Raw genomic sequence first — 25,754 nt, 5'->3', positions numbered from 1 at the left:
TTTCTCAAATTGCCATTCAATTGAAGCTCTCATTCTCTTGCTCAGCACAACTGCAAGCTTAGATTAACCAACCTGTGAATAACTCTCCAGTGGCAAACTAGATTCTATTTTTGTCTGAATAAAATTTGTGTTTAAAGTGCCAGAATTGGTGACACGTTGCTGTCAGATTTTCATATTACCCTGGCATATTTTCTAATGCATTTGGCTGGAGAAATATGCCTTTTGGGTGATATGTGATCCTTGCTCACTTCCATGTTTTATTTGCAAAATCCTTTAAACTCTTCACTCATTTACTTCAAGATGGCACAGGCACACAGTTAGGATGGTGTAATGTGCAGCTGGTAGAACCACTGCGCTACAACTCCAGTACAACTACAATCCTGACCTCCAGTACTATGTCGTTTGCACATTCTCTCTGTGACCACATGGTTTCTGAGTACACCAGTTTCCTCTCACATCCCTAAATCATGAGGGTTCGTAGGATAATTGGCCACTGTAAATTGCCTCTAGTGTATAGGTAAATTGTATAATCTAGGGGAAATTAAGAGAATGAAAGAAAATTAAATGGGATTAGTGTAGGATTAGTGTAAATGGGTGTTTGATGACCAGCATGGCTGAATATTAGGCTGAATGGGCCCGAACCATGCTGATCATCAAATACCCATTTCTACTAATTCTATACTAATCCTGCACTAATCCCATTTTGATTCAAGAGCACTCAGTTAGGAAATGAATGCCAATGATTTGGGTGTCATTTAAAGATCAGACTTGATAATCTTGCTAATATCAGTCATCTACAATTTATGATTAAAAAACAAGCACAATGTTAAAAATAAATAAAATAACCTGCATCATAAAGGAGCCATTCAGAAACTTAACATGGGAGAAACACTTTAGTCAATAAAATGAAATGAAGTAATACAGGCACTACTTTGCACAGAGGATTGTTCCATAAACAGTAAATGGAATAATGACCAGATACTATGTTACAGTGACATTGGTTTGAAATATATATATACATATTTGGACTTCTTCCATTACTTTACAAATTTTACTATGTCCACTTCAAAGATAGCATCTCCAATAATGCAGTATTCCCTTCACACTGCGCTACACCATCAGTCTTAAGTCTCTTGAACTCACAAGGTGAACTCTTCCATATTAAGTCAGCAAAGGCACTTCCCAATATGATTAAATAAGCGAAATAGGCCAGATGAGCTCCAATGAGAAGAACCGCAGTTAATTATTCTTGGAAGTTTATATCCATGTTATTCTCTATTCCCAATGACACGCTGCTCAAAATTATATCTACAGCTGAGGGAAGAACAGTAATGAACTTGTGCTGCCCTCAACAATGCAATACCTCTTAACTGTCCAGATGAGCTGAGAGAGAACAACCAACTTTGAGAGAAAAAAATTGAAATATTTACAGACACATCAAATAGGCAAAAGATGCACATGGTCTGAAAGGGAAATACCCGAGACAATGAGGTATCTTTCAAGGTCAGCACCCGTCACCCATTCCTCAAAATGTGATTAAAACAACATTTCTCTACCCTCCCCATGGCGTAGTTTTTTATACATAGACCATTTAAAAAAAAATCAACTGTGGAACACAGAATTAGTTTCAATGCACTACTGACTAAAGACTTAGATAAGATTCATGGCATGAAATATGGGATGTTAAGCAAGACATTGATTTAGTGCACACATTTTACCGATGAAAATATCCTCCACACCAAATAATTAAATGCATGCTTTTGGCAGAATACAATTGAGGAAGTCTGATTGCCGTTGGATTCAATGTATCCCATGTATCCCAGCTCAATGAATTGAAGACAGAGTTATAGACGGCCAGGATTAAATGGTAGGCTTGAAATTCAATTCAGGCACTAAGATTATTTATATGATATATACAATGTCAGATCAGTCAGAGAGCGTTATGGACCATAATCTAAAATCAAGGTAACGATTTGAATTAGATCTGAAACATAACTTTATGATTAGATTCCAAAAGTCAAATCAGTCCAGAGACCAGTCTTAAAACGGTCACAATCATTGATAGATAGATAGATAGATAGAAGATAGAATCTTTATTTGCCACACGACCAGGGTTGGTGGTATTTGGGTTCGGTACATGATGGTACACTGCTTTAGTCACATTAACACTAATAACAACACAGGTCACAGTAATAAAGTGCATCCATACCACATCACAAATCACAAATCTCACCAACAATACATAGTGCAAAAGAACAGACAAAGACCATAGACAAGACACTGTATACATCAAAAGTCCTTAATATTGACTGTTATTGGAGGGAATTGAGTGTTCTTATTGCTGAGGGGAAGAAACTGTTTTTAAAGCGGGTGGATTTTGTAGCAAGTGACCTGAGGCGCCTCCCTGAAGGGAGAGACTGGAAAAGGTGGCTTGCTGGATGGGAGGGGTCCGAGATGATCTTTATTATCTAAATGGTGGCTGACTAGGAAAAGGGGAGATGCAGCGAGACCTGGGTGTCATGGTACACCAGTCATTGAAAGTAGGCATGCAGGTGCAGCAGGCAGTGAAGAAAGCGAATGGTATGTTAGCTTTCATAGCAAAAGGATTTGAGTATAGGAGCAGGGAGGTTCTACTGCAGTTGTACAGGGTCTTGGTGAGACCACACCTGGAGTATTGCGTACAGTTTTGGTCTCCAAATCTGAGGAAGGACATTATTGCCATAGAGGGAGTGCAGAGAAGGTTCACCAGACTGATTCCTGGGATGTCAGGACTGTCTTATGAAGAAAGACTGGATAGACTTGGTTTATACTCTCTAGAATTTAGGAGATTGAGAGGGGATCTTATAGAAACTTACAAAATTCTTAAGGGGTTGGACAGGCTAGATGCAGGAAGATTGCTCCCGATGCTGGGGAAGTCCAGGACAAGGGGTCACAGCTTAAGGATAAGGGGGAAATCCTTTAAAACCGAGATGAGAAGAACTTTTTTCACACAGAGAGTGGTGAATCTCTGGAACTCTCTGCCACAGAGGGTAGTCGAGGCCAGTTCATTGGCTATATTTAAGAGGGAGTTAGATGTGGCCCTTGTGGCTAAGGGGATCAGAGGGTATGGAGAGAAGGCAGTTACGAAATACTGAGTTGGATGATCAGCCATGATCATATTGAATGGCGGTGCAGGCTCGAAGGGCCGAATGGCCTACTCCTGCACCTAATTTCTATGTTTCTATGTTTCTATGTTTATTGCCCGTTTTGAGGTACGTTGGAGGTAAATGGAATGGATTGAGGGGAGGGGGGAGTTGATGATCCTGGAGGCCTTGGAGACAATGCGCTGTAATCTGTGTAGTGAGTGACTGTCAGTGTTTCCGTACCAGACTGTGATTGAGGAGGTCACAATCATTGCATAAATTCTTAGGGATGCTCTAGCAGTGAATCATATGGACACATTTTCTGGGTGGACCATGACTATTCTCTGAAGATTAGAATATGGAGAGGAGTATACAGTCTGGGTGCAGGGAGGATGTTTTTTTTCTGGCTAAGGAGCCTAGGAGGTTTGAGGTAGGCCATTGAAGACTGAGACCAGGAGAAATATCTTCATGGAAAGGAATGGGAAACCTTTGGAAAACCCTCATTGGAGAGCTGAGGAGGCTCAGTCATATTATTCATTCAAAACAAATATCAAAAGATTTATGAACATTAAGGGAATAAAAGGGTGAGGATATTACCGGAAATGGCACGGGTAGAAGATCAGTCATAATTTGGATGAATGATGGAGAATGCCATAGGAGCCAGATCGACCACTCCTGCTCAATATTTTAATATTAGAGCACACACGTCATATCCAAGCAACCATTACCTTGTTGTCACCTCCAGAGACGGCCAAGATATTCCCAGTGATGGACCAGCTGACATGCCACACAACGTCGTTGAACTTGTGCAACAGTTTATGCGTCCACACATTCCCAGCAGGGTCATCGCAAATCCAGATAAAAACTCTGCCATCCTGTGAGGAATAGAATAATAATAATGGAATCTTATGGACAGATGAAAGCTATTCAGCACATGAGTGTGCAGACTCCAGAAGAGCTAGCCTCCTAGCCTTTTCTACATAACCACGGAGGTCTTACCTCAAAGTATATATCCAGCTTCCTTTGAAAGTTAATACATATTCTGTTTTGCACACTCTCTCAAGGAGCTTATTAAAGCAATTTACCATGCAACACGTAATTCTGTGTCCGATCATTTTCTTTTTGCAATTATTCAAAATCAATGACTTTTAAAGCTACTTCCCAGACCCAATACTGGGAATAAATTCACTCAGGCATCAAACCATCAGTTTTACAGCCAAAGATTTGAATGTGCAAATTTAAATCAGCACAGATTTGATTTCAATACCTCTGCTGGCAAGTTAAAGTACTACAGGGTGAAAGACAAATCAACAGCAGAAAAAAACAAGATAGTGTTAAGTAACACCTCATATAGGCTGTGGGTCGAGGAGCTTTATCGTTCAAGTTAGTGACTCAACTCACGGAACTACCTGAATTTTTAACATATTGTGTAAATATATTATATAAATCATACCTGAAACTCATCGAAACCAAAACCTGCACATTTTTTATTAAATATGAGAAAAACGACCAATTTTCCGAGTAGTAATTGTCCAATCAATGCACGTTTGACATTGAGGTCGGACGCAAATTGACCAATCCCGCGCTTTGTTTTATGGTCGCTAGGCAGCGAGGATCCTGGGATCATGGCTGCCTCCTCATTACATCAAAACAATAACAAGGTTTCTAACCTTGCTGATCATTTTGTTTTTCAATTGATTTATCTTTATAAAGTTATGATGTGAAATTAAATAAAAATTATAAATACAAATGTAGAGCTAGGGTTAGAATTAGGGTTAGGGTCAGTCGGTCAGTCTGTCGGTCGGGCTTGTCGGTAGGCCGATGGTTGCTGTGGAGGATCGGTCAGGATGTCGGGTCGCCAGTAGGTCGTGACAGTGGCCGGGCCACCGGTGGATGATGAGAGTGGTCAGCCGGGTTGGGCCGCCGGTGGGTCGTGATAGTGGCCGGGCAGGGTCGGCCTTAAGAGGTGCGGGGCCCAATTGGGAACAATTTTGGTCAGCCCCAGGTTCCCAGCCAAGGTCTGTCAGCCCTGTTATTTAGTATATATTATGAAATTGTACACTGAGGTGCTATGGATTATACACTGTCTAAATCTCACCTGCTCTCGTCTGACTGGCAGTACCTCCGCTGGCTTCCAACCTTCACAACTGTTAATTACCATTAAACTGCATTATTCCACACGTTATTTAACAAAGGTTTACTAATATTCTGTATGGGCTCTGCGGTTGCAACCAGCTCCTTGCAATCAATGTTTCACTCTGTGGTCAGGGAGAATGTTGTCCCTGTACAGTTCCCTCCCGATGAGTGGGAATGAAGGGCGAGAATCGTAATGCCCCGAGGTTGATGATGGGAGGGAGCGGGGAATGTGACCTGCTGTCACTGCTGCCACGCTTTTGCCGCAAGACTGCTCCCGGCAACTTCTCAAACTTCAGCCTTGTGAAGATGATATTGACCACTTTTTTCCGACACACTTGTTAGTTACTACACGTACCAATCGCAGCAGCCGGTGGATGGTGTGAGTGGTCGGTCGGCCGGTGGGTGCTGCGAGTGGTCGGACAGCCGGTGGGTGCTGCGAGGGGTCGGTCGGGCTGTCGGTAGGCCGGTGTTGCAGTGAGCGAGCAGGTGGACTGACGGATCTGGCGCTATGGTGGTGCTGAAGGCGGCCCGGGCAGAGTGGAGGGCTGTGCTGCTCCCCACCATCATCACCACGATGATTCAGAAGGGCATGCTGGCCGAGGTGGACGCGCTGCGGGGCCACATGTACGGAGCCCGCAGCCGGTCCCAAAGCGGCTCCAGCTCCAGCTGTGGGCAGCACTGGAAGGGGGGCGAGTTAGGGTTAGGGTTAAGCATTTTCCTGACAGTGGAAGATGCCTTAGCCTTCCCCCAGCCTGGCACTGCCCCAGTCCCACTATGGCCGTGACCCCCCACTCTGCACACTGGCAGTGGGGTTCAGTAAACGGGGGAACCCACAGAAACTGCCCTCACCCATTAATTAGGCGGATTCAGGAGCCGGACCTCGGCGGCAGTCTCATTCAAAAAACACACTCATAATTATATTGTTTTTATATAATATAATTATATATGATTACAGTCATATTCACAAGTCATATGTGTGTGTGTGTGTGTGTGTTTATATATATATAGTATAATAATATATGGTTTAAATAGACTGCAACACGGAAATAGGCTCCCCATGGTGTAATATGGGCATCGGACACTAGATGGCGCTTACTTTTCTGATCTATTTTTCTAATTAGTTTAATTAATTAATGTGCAACTTTGCACTGATGAGTTATGACTTCCTTCTCAATTATATTTTTATCTAAATCTGTGCAAAATTTCATGTAGTTCCGAGACATGGGTCACAAAAGTTGATTTCTAGACACATTTTTGATGCTCGGCCCACAGCCTAATATATCCGAGTGCAATGTTAACATTTGAGACTGAATCATGATGACCTTGGTCTTGATACATGCCATCCATTTTCAAATCTTTGCTTCATCTGTTCCTCATTCAAACCAAATGTTATTAATGTTAGGTACGAGTCATGTGGATAAATGCATTTCCAGTTAGTAATTGAAAAAATAATAGCAGACAGTCTTAATGCCAGGAATCTCCTACTGCGCATTTGTTTGTAAATTAAGTAAAAAATGATAGAACACAAATACTTTTTTAATAACTGAGCATTTCACCAGTAACTAACAAAGCTATTTATCCCACCAAGGCCATGGCAATTCCTGGCAGAATAATTCCATCACTGCTCTGCAACCCTGCATATTCTCTCATGTTCATCAAACACCCTTTGATTCCTTTTGCTACTTACCTAGGATAACGGACAATTAACTTGCATGTACGTTTTTAGGAATGCACCGGAGCATCCAGTCAGTCATATTTGCTCAATAAATAACTATACACATAAAGAAACAATTATTTTTATTGCCTGTATACTCAAGACATTTTGATTGTTTATGGAATTAATCAACAATTTTTACTAGACCACACTGCATTAACCTCATGAATTGGAGCAGTTTACAAGCTTTGGCACCCAATTCATAAAGTTGGTTTACAGGCCCATTCCCCTTTGATTTGCCTCAAGTCTGTGGAAGCATGCAAGTATGCTGAAAACATCCCAATGCTTATTCATGAAACCATTGTTGCACTCGTTGTCATACCATTTCAAGACAGAATGCATCTTTCGCTCCAAGAGCTGCAATATATACATTCAGCTGCATAACAAACTATCTCATCAAACTATCTTGCTCTTTGTTGACTCACCAGAGTCTACTTATATAGCTTAGCTCTACTTAATTACCTGGGAGCAACTGGCAATTGTACTTGTGGGAAGCCCTATAGATGGAGCCCAGGCAACATCTCGAACCCAGTCGCTATGGGCTTCAAGCTTTTGATCCTCTTTCCATTGGCCTTCCTCCTCTCTGCAACACAAACAGAATCAAGTTAGGCAGAATATTTTTAAACGTTACCAGAGGCTAAATGTTTGTAGAAAATATGTTGCATGCAATATTCTGAGAGAAATCTTGTAATATTCAGTGCCCCAATCTGTAAAATGGACCAGTGTACTAGTGACTAATTTTGACTATGCCCAGGGAAACATTAAGATGGAACCAAAACATTGCCATAAAGGTGAATGTTGAACCATCAGGGAAGCAAAGCTTAGCAGGAGAATTCAAGGGCTTGGTGTCTAGATGACAGGAGACGGAGCTTTCAATGCAGGGCAAAGAAGGTGCATCGAACAGTAAAGCACAGGCATGGGCCCTTTGGCCCACAATATTTGTGTCAAACATGATGCCAAGCTAAACCGATCTCATATACCTGCACATGATCCATATACCTGGATCCCCTTCACTTCCATGTGCCTATCTAAAAGCTCTTAAACGTCACCATCGTATCTGCTTCCGCCACCATCCCTGGCAAAGCATTTCAGGCCCTCACCACTCTCTATGCAAATAAAAATTTTGCCCTGCACATATTCATTCAACTCCTCCTCTCACCTTATAGATATGCCCTTGAGTGTTGACCATTTCCATCCTGCGAAAAAACCTTCTAACCGTCTACCCCATCATTGCCTGTCATTATTTTGTATACTTCTATCAAGTGTCCCCTCAACCTCCGACGTTCCAGAGAAAACTATCATGACTTCCATGCAATTCAAAGCTCCATTTATCTGTGCTAAAGGGGGAAAAAAAATCACATACAGCCAGCTCTCTCTGATAAAGTATAATTCACGGCTGGTAGGAGCACTTAATAATAATAATAATAATAATAACTTTATTTATAAAGCACTTTAAACAACTGCAGTTGCCACAAAGTGCTGTACATGAGAACTCATGAACAAAAAGCTATTACAAACAATTAAAAACCATTAAAAACCGTAAAACGAAGGACTATAAAAAACACACTAAAAATTAAAAGACATTAAAAGCACTAAAAACAGGAGCAATGCCTCAGCCAGTGTCGAAAGCCAAAGAATAAAAATGTGTTTTTAGGGAGGATTTGAAGATGGACAGTGAGGGGGCCTGTCTGATGTGCAGCGGCAAGGTGTTCCAGAGTGCCGGAGCAGCAACAGAAAAGGCTCTATCCCCTCTGAGCTTCCGCTTAGACCTTGGTACCTCAAGGAGCAGCTGATCAGCTGACCTGAGGCACCGGGCATCAAAGTCACGTGACTTTTAAAACCAATGCCAAAAGCAAAGATACTATAGCGGATACTATAGTATCTTTGGCCAAAAGTGTGAGACTGGTAATCAACAATACTGCAGTAGCCCTGGTGTTTTTTGTACCATCTAGTACAAAATACTTTTTCCACACATATATGAAATTTGGGAAAAAATTGCCTACATTGGCTGTGTTTAAGCATTTCTTCTGCCACCATTTTTAAAATCAGTCCAATGCGTCTATTTATTAACACATGCAAAAAGACAATGAACTGATAGAAACAAGCTTTAAACTGCAACAACCAGATTTATTTACCACCTAATCAATCAGGGTAGATTTATACTGAGTTCAAGAGCAGCCTATGCTAGACACAAGGGGAAAATGAAAGGTGTCAAAAAGAAAGCTTTAAAACAAAATCTCCAACAACGTGCACATGTCAATCCCACATGCAATCCCATAGCTACTGTCTGAATTACAGATTCAGTACAGATTCAAGCTACTGTCAGTCTGTTGTCAGGAGGCATAGGGAAGGGAACTGTGGCAGTTTAATTGTAGCCGGAAATGCCAGGAAGTGATATGTTGTCACTAGCTGCACAATTCATTGGAAACCTCATTATTAAATAAAAACTGATGGATATAACTCACTTAGTATCCAAGTGGCAGCAAATCACATCTGAAGAGGCACATTCTTGGTTACAGTAAAATATGAATCTAAGTTTTGCAGAGACATGCATGCTTTCCTGATGTGGTTCAGCATGCGACTGAGCTGTTCTTACGGCTGTGAACCTCAGAAATCAGAGGTTCTCAGGATTCATGTCATCCTTCTACTGAGTTAGATAGCTTCCTCCAGGCTCCAGTGCCCTCGTGTTAGGGAGATAAAAATCTAGAAATCTTTACTGCTATACAAGAAGCCCCACTGGAATAAAGACTTGGGAAAAACAGATTATGTTCTGCCAGGGCTGCAACTATTTTCACTGTTCACCAAACCCAGGTCAAAACATTGCAAGACAGCATGAAAGGAAGTCTGAAAATGATCATAAAGCTTGTTAATAGAGAATAATCTATTTTCAAGTATGGGTCGATAAAAAACAACTTGCATTTATTTAATATTTATGCACAACACAGGGAATGGAATACCCATCTATGGTAGGACTTCCATGACAGATTCAGACAAGACAGATCAGTAGCCATAGCAAAACACAGTGATGGAGGAGCTCAGCAGGCCAGGCAGCATCTGTGGAGGGAATGGACAGATGACATTTGGGTTCAGGACTTCTCCAGACTTCAAATTTCAATAGGGTAGTTAGTTTGGAAATAGCTGTTGGAGGCGTAAAAAACATTGATAAGTGGGAGGCATTTAAAAACAAAATTGACTTGGTGATAGGAGGCAGGGGGTAGTGGAGGATGGATGAGTTTTTCTGACTGGAAATCCATAACAACTGGTGTACTGTTGAGATTGGTGCTGAGACATTTGTTATTTGTAATATATAAATAAATGACCTGCATGAGAATGTAGGTAGTTTAATCGTATGCTTACAGGCGACACAAATATTGATAGAGTCATGGATAGTGAAGACGTTTGCCTAAAGACGCAATGGGACACAGATCAGATGCAAAGTTGAGCTGGGCAGTAGCAGATGGAATTTAATCCAGATCTGTGAAGTAATGCACTTTGGGAAGTCACATTCTGGAAGGACAGAAAGAGTAAATAACAGGGACTTTAGTGCCGTTGATGGGCAAAGAAACCTTGGGGTGCAAGTCCATAGGTTACTGAAAATGGAATTACAGGTGGATGAGGTAATGAAGAAGGCATGGGGTAACGTTAGTTTTCAGGGGTTAAAACACTGAGGATGTGTTGCAGCTGTACAAAACGATGGTAAAACTTCAATTAGAGTATTGTGTAGAATTCTGGTTGTCACACGAGAGAAAGGATTGGGTAGCAATAGAGAGAGTGCAGAAGTGATTCACCAGACTATAGCCTGGAATGGGCAATGCAGTTATGATGAGAGATTGGATATGCTGGGTTTATTCTCACATGAACATAGCAGCCGGAGGAGTGATGTGTTGAGGCCCATAAATATAATATAAATATAAGAGAAAAGAGAAAGGACTTTTGCCTTCCATCACAGTGGGTTCACTGTGATGGATGTTTGTGTGAACTTAATTGTGTGTATGTCTGTAGGACATTGTCTTTGTTTGTATGGCTGTGGAAACAAAATTTCGTTTGAGTCTCACTGGGGCTCAAATGACAATAAATTTGTATTGTAATGGGCATAAATAGATTAGATAGTCTGAGACTTTTTCCCAGGTTAAGAGAGTCTCGAACGAGAGGGTATAGGTTTAAGGTGTGAAGGGAAACATTTAAAGGAGATCAGAGGGGTATTTTTTTTACATGAAGGGTATTGGTTCACTGGACAAATTGCCAAAGGTGGTGGGAAAGGCAGAGGCAATTACAATTTTTAAAAAGGCATCTCAGCAGGTACTTGGAAAGAAAATAATAGAGATATACAGGCCTAAAACAGATAAATGGGATTGTCATGGACAGGCTTCATGGTAATCATGGACATGATGGACCAATGGGCCCATTATGATTCTATGGCAGGCAAAGGTGACAAATACTCGAGTGAGTTGGTACGCTCAGACCATGAATTTTATAAACACTTCTTAGGCTCTGGGCACTGTTAAAACAAAATTAAACTGCAGTTAAAAAAATTTCTAATGTGGCTCAGCATGTGACTGCTGCAGTAATGAATCACAGGAATCAGAGGAGCCGAGGTTTGATCTCTTCTTGCGCATTGTTTTCCCCAGGCCTTGGAAAATTAAGGAATCCTTTATCTTTCCTTTTAATTTTAATTCTCAGTCCTAATAAACGCCCAATGTTGGCAGTTCAGCTCCATATATTTTAAGCAAATCTTTTCTCATACTTCTCTGCTGCCCTCTCTCAGATTAAATTCTTAATTGTGAAAAGTTCTGCCTTCAGTACTTTGTCTCCCACAACTCTGGGCTTCGCTTTCCCAAATGTTCCAGGGTCCATAATAATAATAATAATAATGCATTTTATTTATGGGGGCCTTTCAGAACACTCAAGGACACCTTACAGTTAAAACAAGCAAATTACAAATATATAAATAAAATGAAACAAAACAATAACAACATATCCATGAATTTGATAGAAAGTGGAGTTACGTGGGATAGGCCAGTCTGAATAGGTGAGTTTTGAGGGAGGTTTTAAAGGTGGGGAGAGACTCTATGGTACGGATGGATAGTGGGAGAGAGTTCAAGAGGCAATGGGCAGAAAGGCTGAAGGCTCTGAACCCCATCGTGGACAGACGAGCAGATGGAGTGGAGAGCAGGGAGGAAGAAGAGGATCGGAGAGTTCGGGATGGAGTGTAAGGCTGGAGGAGTTCAGAGAGGTATGGAGGAGCGAGATTGTGGAGGGCTTTGAAAGTGAGGAGAATCTTAAAATCAATGCGGTACTGAACAGGGAGCCAGTGCAGTTGTTTGAGGATGGGAGTGATGTGTTCGGTGGATGGGGTTCTGGTGATAATGCGGGCAACTGAGTTCTGGACCAATTGGAGTTTATGGATTGACTTGTGGGGAAACCAGAAAGGAGAGAGTTACAATAATCAATACGGGAGGTGACGAGGGCGTGGATGAGAGTAGTAGTGCTGTTAGGTGTGAGTGATGGACGAAGATGGTGGATAGTGCGTAGGCGAAAGTAAGCAGAGCGAGTGAGATTATTGATGTGTTTATCAAAAGAAAGTGTGCAATCAAGGATGACACCCAAACTTTTGACCTGAGGGGATCGAGGGACTATGGAATTGTCAATGGTGAGTGAGAAATTGGGACATTTAGATAGGGTGGATTTGGAGCCGACAAGGAGAATTTCAGTTTTGTCACTGTTGAGTTTGAGGAAGTTGTGAGCAAACCAGGTTTTAATTTCCACTAAGCAGTCAGACAAGGAAGAGGGAGGAAGCATGGAAGTGGGTTTGGTGGACAGTGCTGGGTGTCATACGCGCAGCAGTGAAATTGAATGTTGTATTTCCTGAAATTAAAACCAAGGGGAAGTAAATAAATTATGAAAAGGAGGGGCCCTAGGACTGAGCCCTGGGGAAGTCCACTGGTGACTGGGGAGGGTTGTGATTGGATATTTTTAAGTTGTACAAACTGAGTGCGGCCTGAGAGGTATGATGTGAACCAGGTGAGTGATGTGTTGATGATACCAATGGAGGCTAGACGGTCGAGGATGATGTAGTGAGAGATGGTGTCGAAGGCAGCAGTCAAATCAAGGAGGGTGAGTATGGTGAGAAAACCTGAGTCGGCAGCCATCAGCAGGTCGTTGGTGACCTTGACTAATGCTGTTGTTGTTCTAAGGCTCCCACCTTTCCCTCATCTGGTTCTGCTTCCATCTTCCCTTCACCTCTTCCCTCATGGTTTCCATTATCACCATTTTAATGATCACATTCCAGCTTTGATAGCTTTTGTGTTCCATGCATTTCCCCCTAACTGACTCCATCTGCCTTTTTAATGTCTCCATCTATTGCCTATTGTACCAATCTATGAACTCCACCCCTCCACCACCCCAACCCTGACTCCACCTGCCTATTATACCACTCTTCCTCGTTCCACCAATCAGTTACTGGTCTGTCTCACCCTCTCCCACTCTCAATGGTCCTTTATTTGTCACCTCTGCGAGTGCATAATGAAACTCTTTTTGACATATTTACACATGCAGACACTGCCATGTTTTGGCACATTTTCCAAAGTCTGGTCCAACTGCTCGCTCGGTCTACTGGAACAGTTCCCGATCCCAGTAAGCCCCAGCCTCCAGAAGGGCCTCTCTCCGTCACCTTTGACTGGATCGGCTCGCAAACCTACGTCCCTCTCCTCGCCCAGCCATCTTCGTAAACCAATAGGCATTTCCTGCAGCCAACCTTGAAGGCAGTGGAAGCATTACCCTGGTTCACCCTCCTACCAGCCCACCCTCCAGCGGCTCCCTCCTGGTTCTGCCTTCACGCGTCTTCAGGTCATCCAAGTGGCCACTGCGGCTGCAGCACCTCAGGAAGGCCTTTCCCTTGATATTGGCTATATTCCCTGTCCATTCTGGCGTGAAGCAGGGATTTGAACCAAAATATTGACAATTGCTTTCCCCTCCACAGATGCTGCTCAATCCGCTGAGTTCCTCCAGCAGATTGTTTCTTACTTCAGATTTCGATATCTGCAGTCTCGAGTCTCGGAAGTTCCATCTAGTTGTCCACAAAGGACTTTACTTCCCAGTACAGGTGCACAACCTTTTATCCGGAGTTCCGGAAACCGAAAAGCTCCGAAAACCGGACATTTTTTCCAGGATGTCGTCTGCACACCAAAGCTCGCGTTTGGCGCCAAACGTGACCCGAAACGACCCACGGTCAACCCAGGTCTGTACTACTGTAGCGGCTGCCTCCTCCCCGGAGACCGGGGAGACACTTAAACATCTGTAAATCATTGCTTAAATGTTAGTCAGTTAGTTTGGAGGGCTTTTATGTGAAGGGGGGGGGTGAAGGGGGAAACTTTAATTCTTAGTCCCCTACCTGGTCGGAGAGGCGGGGAGCGGGCAATGCCTTACCGGGTCGCCGTGCAGTAAGCTCCGGAGCGCTGTGGCCGCCGACTCCCAACATCGCGGAGCTGGGGCTGCGGGCGTCCGGCCGCGGGCGGCGCCGGTTGTAGCTCCGACCCCGGCAACTCTACCCCTGGCTGCGCGGCGCTCCAAATCCAGCGCGGCCCGCTACGGACGCCCGCAGCCCCAGCTCCGCGATGTTGTGTGTCGGCGGCCACAGCGCTCCGGAGCTTACCGCTCGGCGACCCGGTAAGGCATTGCCCGCTCCCCGCTGGTATCCCAGCGCTGCGACGCCGCCGACTCCCAACATCGCGGAGCTGGGGCTGCGGGCGTCCGGCCGCGGGCGGCGCTGGATTAGGAGCGCCGCGCAGCCAGGGGTAGAGTTGCCGGGGCCGGAGCTCCAACCGGCGCCGCCCGCAGCCCCCAGCTCCGCGATGTTGGGAGTTAGCGGCCACAGCGCTCCGGAGCTTACTGCACGGCGACCCGGTAAGGCATTGCCCGCTCCCCTCCTCTCCGACCAGGTAGGGGACTAAGAATTAAAGTTTCCCCCTTCACCCCCCCCACCACCACCACATAAAATCCCTCCAAACTAACTGACTAACATTTAAGCAATGATTTACAATGATTCTCCGGGGAGGAGGCAGCTGCTCCAGACTTTTCAAGCTGCCCGCGCTACCTACCTAATCTACGCTAAAAATCTTCCATTCGGAAATCCGAAAAATTCCGAAATCCGAGAAGTGTCTGGTCCCAAGGCTTTCGGATAAAAGGTTGTGCAACTGTATATAAAAATTTTCAAAGAACTTACTTCCAAATTTTGACCAGATTGTCACAGCCTCCTGACACGAATCTCTTGACGTAATTTGGCTTCTGTCCTGAGGGTTGATCTATAAGACTTCCTGGTAAAACTGCAGGAGCCCAACTGACAGCATTGCAACCGATCTAAAGGGGGAGAAATGAAAACAGCTGTATGCAAAAATCAAGATGCTATCGCTCATTGAACACTTAAATCGGAGCTCCGAATCAAAAAGGCATGCAGTATAATGATTTAAATTATGACACGACTTAGTCTGGCCTGAAGGAAGATTAGTGGATACTTCACTCCCATCAAGACACCTTAATATTGCAAATAACCGACTCACAAATATGACTCTAATTTTACTGTGCATTGCGCTTCCATGATTTACTCTCCCGTGGTTTTGGTAATGAGCTTGCTTGCAATAAAAACGGAGTTAATAGGTTTCCCCAATACTGTCTTCTGGATCAGCTATTCTAATAAAACATTTTTGTATTTTTTCTTACCGTGTGTGCATTGCTAATTTTCTTCATTTCCCATTGACCATCGCCTGTGTACGAAAGCACTGAGATTGCACCATCCGAGCTACCACATGCAAGGATCAACCCAAATTCGTGTGGTGCCCAGCATAAAGAGTTGACTGCAACAAGAAAACCAGACTTAGTTTTGGAAGATATAAAAGAAAATAGTAGTTGGCCACTTGGCCCCTCAAGCCTGCCCCAACATTTAAATCGATCGTGGCTGATCTGCCTCATCTCTTCTGAGTCATTTCCTTAAACCCTTCATTTCCCCCAACCTTTCAAAATGTATGTCTCTCTTTAAGTGTCCCAATTACCAAGCTTCCACAATATTCTATGTAGAAATTCACCATCCTCTGAAAGTTCTGTTTTAAATGATGGACATCTTATCTTGTAACTATTTCCCCTCATTCATGTTTTCTGCTCTAGTGGAAACGTCAACATTAACTCTATCATAGCCTCTTGGGATCTTATATGTTTCCATATGATCGCCCTTCTTTCTTCTAAACCCTAAATAATATATATGTATTTCGTTATCTATTCATTATGGGACAATTCTCTCATCCAGGAATTAGCCTACTGAATGTAGTTCCAACTGTGTCATCTATACAACAGTGTGGAAAATTGCCTTGATATGTCCAGTACACAAAAAGCAAAACTCATCAAATCTACCTACTCTCAATTATAAGCTAAGTGATGGAATCTGCCACCAACAGTGTTATTGAACAATGTTATGGATAGGATATAGACCAAATGCAGGCAAGGGGGCCTAACTTAACTGGGGCATCTTGGTCAGCATGGACAAGTTCACCGATGGACCTGCGTCCATGCTATTCCATGATTGTATAACAATGTTATCAAATAACACTTAATCTCTGTAAATAAGCATATTACACAGTCTGGAGTTTAAAGTCATCTTTAATTAATACACATGATATAGCGGTACAGCAGTTGTTAGTTGCTAGTTCTTCATCACCGCTTCCAAGACTGACGAGTGTAGGAAGTGGGTGTTAATATAAAGCATACAGTAAGGTGGGGTTAGTGATGCTATTTCTACTATGATTGGTTCACATGCAATAACCAATCTACACTCTCCAATGTCAAATTTGGATGCCAAATTTGAGCTTCAATTGATGGCTCAAACCTCATCATAACTTTTGGTCCAAATAAAGACCAAAGATATGGATTTGAGAGAAACGCAGAGAGTGATTGCCCTTGACATTGGCAACATTTGCCCAGGTATGGCTTTAAGAAACCCTGGTAAAACAACAGTCAATGGCATCAAGTAATATACTGTTACGTTTGGAGTCACAACTTTCGCACAGGTTGTAAATGTTGTCAGTCAATCATGTCAACATCAGGACTTTGTTGCATAATTCCCAAGTTATTCCCCCAACTAACAAAGGAATAAATAGATATTTGTGATAGCCAAGCCTGTATATGATACTGAATGTAGTGGGTGGATTTGTAAGAGAATAACCGCGTGCCTTTGAAATCCACTCAAATATTATTTCAAACTTCAAATTTGGAGGTTCCTCCAGCAATTGATATTATATCATCAGAAATTCTTAATGGAAGTATTGCAATGTGTGTCTCTAGTTTGATAAAGTAGAGAGGCATTATTTTTTATTTGATTTTAGGAAACAAAAACAATTTTAATGTTAATTGGAATGCAGGTGCAGCAGCTCAATCAGCTATTCAAGCCTGATCCACCATTCAATTAACCACCTGAAGGTTGCAATCTCACACCCCCCAAATTCAAATAAATACCTTTAACCATCTTTTGTACCTGTTATGCACAATCATGCTGTGCAACAGCCTAGATAAACAAGCCCCTTAAGGCTAATTTCCACTAGGATTATCTGGCCATAGTTATTTTAAGATGCACAGGTTAGAACAGCTTTGCACCTGGCATAATATGAAGAGTTGGGTAAGTCTCATGCCTATTTTGTTGCTTGTGTTTTTTAAAATCAAGTGTCAAATTTCACACTTCATAAAATAAGGATGCACAGGCTGGAAATTAATTCGCCTCACTCTGTGAAGAGTAGCACTTCGCACTCAGTTCAAACAATAACTTCTGGTCTGGTTACCTATCTCTCTTTGAATTGCTCACTAAAGCAATCTCTGATCTATTGTCCATGACGAGGGTCCTCAGGTTACAACAGGGTTCCGTTCCGCAAGAGCTGTTCGTACGTCAGAAATGAATAAAACAATGTTTGTGGAAAATTTCCGTTGTCAAAAATGAGTATATCACAGATTTCAACCCCGGGAGACACAAAACGTCACCTATCCATGTTCTCAAGGGACTGCCTGACCCGCTGAGTTACTCCAGCACTTTGTGTCTTTTTTGTAAGCCAGCACCTGCAGTTCCTTATTTCTGCAGTTACTGAAATCCTGCAGGAGGTCTGAAGAAGAGCCCCAACCCGAAACATTATCTGTCAACTAAGGAAGTGATCTGACACAAAATGTCATCAGTCCATTTCCCTCCACAAATGTTACCTAATCCACGGAGTTCCTCCAGCAATTTTTTTTTTTGCTGATGAGGCCATAGTGTGTTTTCTCTCTCTTCTAGTCATAAATATCCCCATGAAACAAGTCTGACAATGTGGAGTCAAAAGCTGTAATATACACAGTAGTCCAACACTGACCAGAGTAAGGAATATGGATAATTCAGTGATACTTTCAACTTATACTTAATAACTGTGCACTGTGAGAGAAAAACCTGGAAAGCTTACAGTTAGTATTTGACTGAGTTCAGCTGGAGAAAAAAAAAATCTGACTAGATATTTGTACCTTTAAAATTTAACAGATTGAGACATAAGGAACTGCAGGTGGTGGGCATGGATAGACGATGTTTCAGGTCAGGATCCTTCGAAGCATTGCCGAAACATCCCCTTCAGAGATGCTGTCAGCACTTTGTGTTTTTCTCTTTCTTAAAGAGATACCCAGATTTAGGGAATTCCCAAGCCAGTAAAATGAAAAACAGAAAGTTCTTCTGAAAAAAGAATATTCCAATCCTGAACTGTGAATAGCAAAGAAGAATCCTTACCAGAAGAATCATGGCCTGTGTATTCATACATCTTGTCCCAAGTCCCATTCTCCTCCTTCCAGATGATGATCTTCCGGTCATAGGAACAAGATGCCAAGATGTTTCCGTACATGGGATGAGCCCAGCCCACCTGCCACACGGGACCTTCGTGGCTGAATAAGGATTTGTTCATTTAAGTATGCAATTGACCATTTTTTCTTCCAGATTATGTAGTTTTGTAAATTAATTATTTTATGCCAAAGCTTATTACATGAGTCTCTAAAGCTATATTCTTGTTGGAAAGTTAGGTTTCCCAAGAAAGGAAGGTTCTGAAAGTAGCTAAAACTATAGGTACTTGTTGGAATTATTATCCAGACTGGATAAGGATGGTAGATTCCCATTCCTGAAGAGCATTAACAAACCAGATAGATTTTATACGACAATTAAGTCGTCCCCATAATGGAGAGCATTTTTTCTTCCCTAAAGAATAAACATACTTATTTAAATTACATTCCCCAGCTGATGGATGTCTGGGCTCCAATAAGTCAACCAGTGTGAAACTATACCTCCATAACTTCAGACTTCAAAGCAAACTAAATCCAATCACAAATAGACACAAAAAGCTGGACTAACTCAGCAGGACAGGCAGCATCTCTGGAGAGAAGGAATGGGTGATTAGATTTACAGCGCCCTCCATAATGTTTGGGACAAAAGCCGATCATTTATTTATTTGCCTCTGTACTCCACAATTTGAGATTCGTAATAGAAAAATAATCACATGTGATTAAAGTGCACATTGTCAGATTTTATTAATGCCCATTTTTATACATTTTGGTTTCACCATGTAGAAATTACAGCTGTGTTTATACATAGTCCCCCCCATTTCAGGGCACCATAATGTTTGGGACACATGGCTTCGCAGGCGTTTGTAATTGCTCAGGTGTGTTTAATTGTCTCCTTAATGCAGGTATAAGAGAGCTCTCAGCGCCTAGTATTTCCTCCAGTCTTTCCATCACATTTGGAAAGTTATATTGCTGATTATCTACATGAGGATACAAAGTTTGTGCCAATGAAAGTCAAAGAAGCCATTATGAAACTGAGAAACAAGAATAAAACTGTTAAGAGACATCAGCCAAACCTTAGGTTTACCAAAATCAATTGTTTGGAACATCAGTAAGAAGAAAAAGAGCACTGGTGAGCTTACATATCGCAAAGGGACTGGCAGGCCAAGGAAGACCTCCACAGCTGATGACAGAGTAATTATCTCTATAATAAAGAAAAATACCTAAAATCCCAAACATACTGCTAAAGCAACAAAGTAGTTTTTCAAAGTTAAAAAATTGTCAATTCTTGAATGGCCAAGTCAATCACCCGATCTGAACCCAACTGAGCATGCCTTTTATATGCTGAAGAGAAAACTGAAGGAGACTCGTCCCCAAAACAAGCATAAGCTAAAGATGACTGCAATACAGGCCTGGCATACCATCACCAGAGAAGACACCTAGCAACTGGTGATGTCCATGAATCGCAGACTTCAAGCAGTCATTGCATGCAAAGGAAATGCAACAAAATACTAAACCTGACTACTTTAATTTACATTTAGGGGCTGCACAACTTGGGCGACCTAATTGGCGAGTTTAGAAGAGTTTAAAAAAATGACATGTTGAAGACCTCCTTCGACTATGTTGAAGACTAGCTTCGAATAGCATCCACTAACTTCGGGAAAATTGGAAACCAAATAGTGGAGAGTGAAGACGACCTCCTTCGATCTCCTTCGACCTCCCTTCGAATATGATGAAGACTATCTACGACTACCCTCGATTACCTACGACTAACATGCCGACCTACTATGACCTACTACGACTAAACCTACGAGTAAAAAGGTATCGATTTTTTCCATGGCGACCTTTTTTTACTCGTGGGCATTTTTTAACATATTGAAAAAAACGCCGCGACCTAGCTGAGGCCTCGAGTACGCGGAGACCACTCTCGAGGATGAAGGAAAGTTACGAAGACCTCCTACGACCTCGTGTCGACCATGCTGCGAGTATGAGTCGAGGGAAAACCCCACCAGAACTCACGGATTAAGTCGCCCAAGTGGGACAGGCCCTTTACATTGCTGTGTCACAAACATTATGGTGCTCTGAAATGGGGGGACAATGTATAAACACTGCTGTAATTTCTACATGGTGAAACCAAAATGTATAAAAATGGTCTTTATTAAAATCTGACAATGTGCACTTTAACCATGTTATTTTTTCAATTACCAATCTCAAATTGTGGAGTGCAGAGGCAAATAAATAAACGATGGGTCTTTGTCCCAAACACTATGCAGAGCACTGTATGTAAGAAGGAACTGCAGATGTTGGTTTAAACCAAAGAGAGACACAAAAAACTGGAGTAACTCAGCGGGACAGACAGCATCTCTAGAGAGAAGGAATGAGTGACATTTTGGGTCACCTTCTTACATAAACCTAATCACATATATCAGTCCAGGTATTTACACAGTCTTGGGATTATTCTCTCATTTGGTGTTCAACTGTAGTTACTTTGCTGGAAAAAAAAGGCACAGCTCAAGCATAAAGAGAGGTGTCTCAGGTGGGAATGAAGGAGGTGGGAACATTTTGAGCACTTCCTAAATCTGTTTCATACAACCAAGGAGTGATTGGGAAGTTATATCAATCACAAACTATATGCTGAAACATCATCATTTGGGATCTCTTCAATTAAAAATACCCTCAACTAGAAACTTATACCATCTTGCCATGTTCAGATCAGCCATGATCTTATTAAATGGCAGAGCAGGCTTGAGGGGTTGAATGGCCTAATTCTGCTCTGAAGATGCATGTTTATATGTGTGATCATCAACAAGCCATTCACATTGGAATGATGCTGACACTATGTGAGCCAAATGGCAATTCATCAGTTGGTTTGCTAGTGTATGCTACATTGCTCCAACTGACATTTAAGCAGAACTGGCCTAATGAGGATTTTCCTGGAGGCATGAATACTAGTTTGTTCTCGATATTAGTTCTTTAGTGCAACAAGTGTTTGTTGCTATCTGAAATCTCACTAATCACTGCTAGGCAAACTTTGACAATTTAGTTTTTGAATAAACATTGAAACCCAGCGCAGAGTATACAGTGGTTAGCAGAAAGGATTGCAAGAATGCTCTATTTTACTTCTGAACCAAACTAAGTTATATTCATTTCACTATCTTTGAACTGTGGAGATGTGGAACTTTCCCAATACTTCATGTCATTACTAAGGAAAGCTTCTAACCAATACGTTCCACTTACCCCCTCAGATCAGCAACAAGGATTTGGCCTCCATTTTTAACATCAAATATCTTGACAGATCGATCAGAGGAGCAGGTTGCGAGACGAGTGCCGTAGTAATCCATCTGCGCATCATGCTGCACGTAAACAGCGGAGAGAGAGATTACAACTGTAGACTGCAATTGCTCAAATTAACTCAGTGGCTGTGTCGAATCAAGTAATTTCAATTTACAAAGCTACTGCAGTAGTTAAGATCTAAAATACACGGTCTCCACTACTCTGCCTGGCTGTTTCAAAAGAGAGATTGACAAGTATTGGAATAGAAAGAAGATATGGCAGTGGGGAGATGGTAGGGAACAAGACCAGCTGGATTGCTCTTACAAAAAGAGAATATGAACTTGATGGGCCAAATGGTTCCAGTGCTCTAATCGTAGAATTGACTAACTGTTTTGAAATTGGAAACATATCAGAAATATTTAAGTTAAATACAAAGAAGATATACCAGCTACAGAGAAAGGAATAGAAAGGCAAATGTACATTTTTTTTAACCAATTTGAAAGAGATTAGATTGATAGAAATCACCCATTCTTCAAAAGTTGGCATCTAGAACTACTGCACTCTCTATAACATTCTAGATCATATAGTAACATGGGGAAAAGGCATGCACGGGTTATTGATAGGGGACGATCAGTCATGATCACAATGAATAGCGGTGCTGGCTCGAAGGGCCGAATGGCCTCCTTCTGCGCCTATTTTCAATGTTTCTATGTAACTTTTTACCAGAATTTCTTGTCTAAATCACTCCAATCAGGTTTCCAATCATGCTATAGTAAAGAAGCAAGCCTGATGACATAGTGTCATAGAGTGATACAGTGGGGAAACAGGCCCTTCAGCCCAATTTACACACACCAGCCAACATGTCCCAGCTACACTAGTCTCATCTGCCCGCGTTCGGTCCATATCCCTCCAAACCTGAACAAGAAGTACGCTCGCGCTTCGGCTCGGGTTCTAGAACATGGCTGCGGCGGCCGTTATCGTCGCGCGGGCTCAGGGCAGCGCGGTGGGAAGGCGGCTCTGGCAGACATTACTCATTTTGGGAGAGCCCGTCTATGGGGACCTGCGGTTCCTCCGATGACTGCAGGGACATGGGGAATCGTGACGCCTTTTCCTTGCTGGTGATCCCAATACCACCTGGCTGTCACGTAGGTGGGTGATTTCCCGTCGCAGAAGCCACGAGTGGCCGGCCCTCTGCTGCTTTTGACCGTCCGTACGCTCAAAAGACGCCGCAAATCGGAAACCCCAGCTCCAAAAGGCAGCAAGCTCCCCTGCCTCTGTGTCCCTGTCTGTGTCCCTCTCCGTGCCTGTGTCCCTCTCCGTGCCTCTGTGTCCCTCTCCGTGCCTCTGTGTCCCTCTCCGTGCCTTTGTGTCCCTCTCCGTGCCTCTGTGTCCCTCTCAGTGCCTCTGTGTCCCTCTCAGTGCCTCTGTGTCCCTCCCTGTGCCCCCCTCTGTGCCTCTGTCTCCCTCTCTGTGCCTCCGTCTCCCTCTCTGTGCCTCCGTGTCCCTCTCTGTGCCACTGTGTCCCTCTCTGTGCCACTGTGTCCCTCTCTGTGCCACTGTGTCCCTCTCTGTGCCACTGTGTCCCTCTCTGTGCCACTGTGTCCCTCTCTGTGCCACTGTGTCCCTCTAAATTAGGAACTAAATTGAAGATTGAGGGCTTGCTCCATCTCTGCATTTCATGATGGCCCTTGGCCCCATAGCAGAAGCGTCCACATCGCGGAGCTGGAAACTGGAAGTATCCTGAGCTAATTCTGCTACCACCATCATCTATTGCAACATGAGATGATGGCTCCCACCGATTGTTGCCGGAAGCTTGCGTCCTTTTCAGGACGTTGACAGCGATGCCAACCTTTGAAACATGGACAATAGACACAAAAGAAGATGATGGTCCTTGACAAGATGTTGAATTGAATCAAGCACTTTCATTTTAAATGGCAGATAAAATTTACTAAACAATGATGAAACCACAACTTAAGTTTACACTCGTATTCAATTTTGATACGGTTCACAAACATCTGACTGACAGACTGAATAAAGTATGGGTAACAAGCCAGCTTGGAGCTCCTAATTCCGATGTTCATCCTGATCAACACTGCCATCCTCTGGTTTCTGTGTGACACAAAGAAAGGCACTCCATGTTGCTTTTCTACTAGTTTAAGGATTTCTATTCCTCAACAGTATTACATCTCCACACACTGTAATCAATTATTTCAGCCAAGCAACTGCAGATCCTCCATGCTATTAATCACTCTGCAACCCCTCCCGCCCACTCATGGCCACTCTGCAATTCATTAAACTCAAACATAACCTTTTATCTCGGTTGCACCTTTCTGCAGGAACCCCATATCACTTAATTCCCTTAATTTCTAAACATTCATCAATCTCTGTATTGACTACATTCAACAAATGAGCCTCTACAGTCTTCTTGAGTAGAGAATCTCAAAAATGTAGACCCTCTAGACGATGACATTTCTATTCATGAAAAATAAAAACAAAACTATAGATGAATATCTCAAATAAAAACAGAAAATGCTGAAAACATGTAGGTTAGGCAGTATCCGTGGAAAGGGAATCAGATATATTTCAGGTCAAAGATCCCAATCAGAACTTATCTCTGTCCAGAATGTCTGATCTATTATTTTCCATCTGTGTACTCCAATTCTAGATGCACCAGCAATTGAAAACATCAACCCTGCCTTGAGCCCATCAAACTCAATTAGTATTTTATTTATAAAGAAATATAAATATATAGTATATTATATATTTCTATTTATTGTTCTTTTAAACTCAGTAGAGGCCAGCTTGATATGACAAACCTACATCTCAGGAATCCATCTTACCACAAAAAAGTATATTGCTATTTTTTACAGCAAAATGGATAATTTACTGACTTTTGTGTGATGAACAAACAAATATTTCATTTATTGCATTCACTCATCCAAATCATTGATATGAATTGTGAACACCTTGTGATCCAGCACCAAATCTGCTCTCTCCAAATAGTCAAAACATCCAAACAAAAAAATATTATACTGTTTTCTGTCCAATAACCATTCCGCAATCTACACCAATGCATTACTCCCAATCCCACATGCTATTATTTTGTTTAGTAATCCCTCGTGTGGCACCTATTGAAGGGCCTCTGAAAGTTTAAATACACAATATCCACTGATTCTCTCTATATCTATTCTGCTAGTTACAACCTCAAACGATAATCAATTTGTCAAACAAGATTTCCCTACCATACCCTGACAGTCTGAAGAAGGATTTTGGCCCGAAACGTTGCCTATTTCCTTCGCTCCATAGATGCTGCCGCACCCGCTGAATTTCTCCAGTATTTTTGTCTACCTTCGATTTCCCTACCATAAATCCATTGACTTTGTTCAATCCGTTCATTATTTTCTTAGTGCCCTGTTATCGTTTAGTTAATGATTCCAACATTTTCCTGATGTTATTATGTCTGTCATTCCATTTTTTCTCTCTGTGGTTATAAATGTGACTAGGTCAGTTGAAACAGTTCTAGAATCCATGAAATGTTGGAAACCAACATCCACTACTCCCATGGCCATCTCCCACAAAATCCTAAAATGTAGTCATCTGGTCCTGACGATTTAATTCCCATTAATTTCTCCAATACTAGTTTTTCACCTTTGTTAATTTATTTTGCCTCCACATTCACGTATAGTTTTCAC

General features: G+C 42.4%; 1 protein-coding gene across 1 annotated transcript in view; it reads right to left on the bottom strand.

Annotated features, from left to right (window-relative positions):
• sec13 (SEC13 homolog, nuclear pore and COPII coat complex component) overlaps positions 1-25,754 on the bottom strand; it is a 43,079-nt gene that overhangs the window by 5,186 nt on the left and 12,139 nt on the right. The window contains exons 3-8 of the mRNA XM_033036791.1: positions 22,027-22,142; positions 18,749-18,900; positions 15,688-15,821; positions 15,194-15,327; positions 7,435-7,555; positions 3,851-3,997 (exon numbers count right to left, since the gene is read on the bottom strand). Coding sequence (XP_032892682.1) covers positions 3,851-3,997; positions 7,435-7,555; positions 15,194-15,327; positions 15,688-15,821; positions 18,749-18,900; positions 22,027-22,142 — 804 coding nt within the window. The remainder of the gene's footprint in view (positions 1-3,850; positions 3,998-7,434; positions 7,556-15,193; positions 15,328-15,687; positions 15,822-18,748; positions 18,901-22,026; positions 22,143-25,754) is intronic.

The sequence above is a fragment of the Amblyraja radiata genome, chromosome 18 (genome assembly GCF_010909765.2).
Source record: "Amblyraja radiata isolate CabotCenter1 chromosome 18, sAmbRad1.1.pri, whole genome shotgun sequence".
NCBI lineage: Eukaryota > Metazoa > Chordata > Chondrichthyes > Rajiformes > Rajidae > Amblyraja > Amblyraja radiata.
Note: the sequence above shows the minus strand (reverse complement) of the source record. Positions and strands in the feature narration are given on the sequence as shown.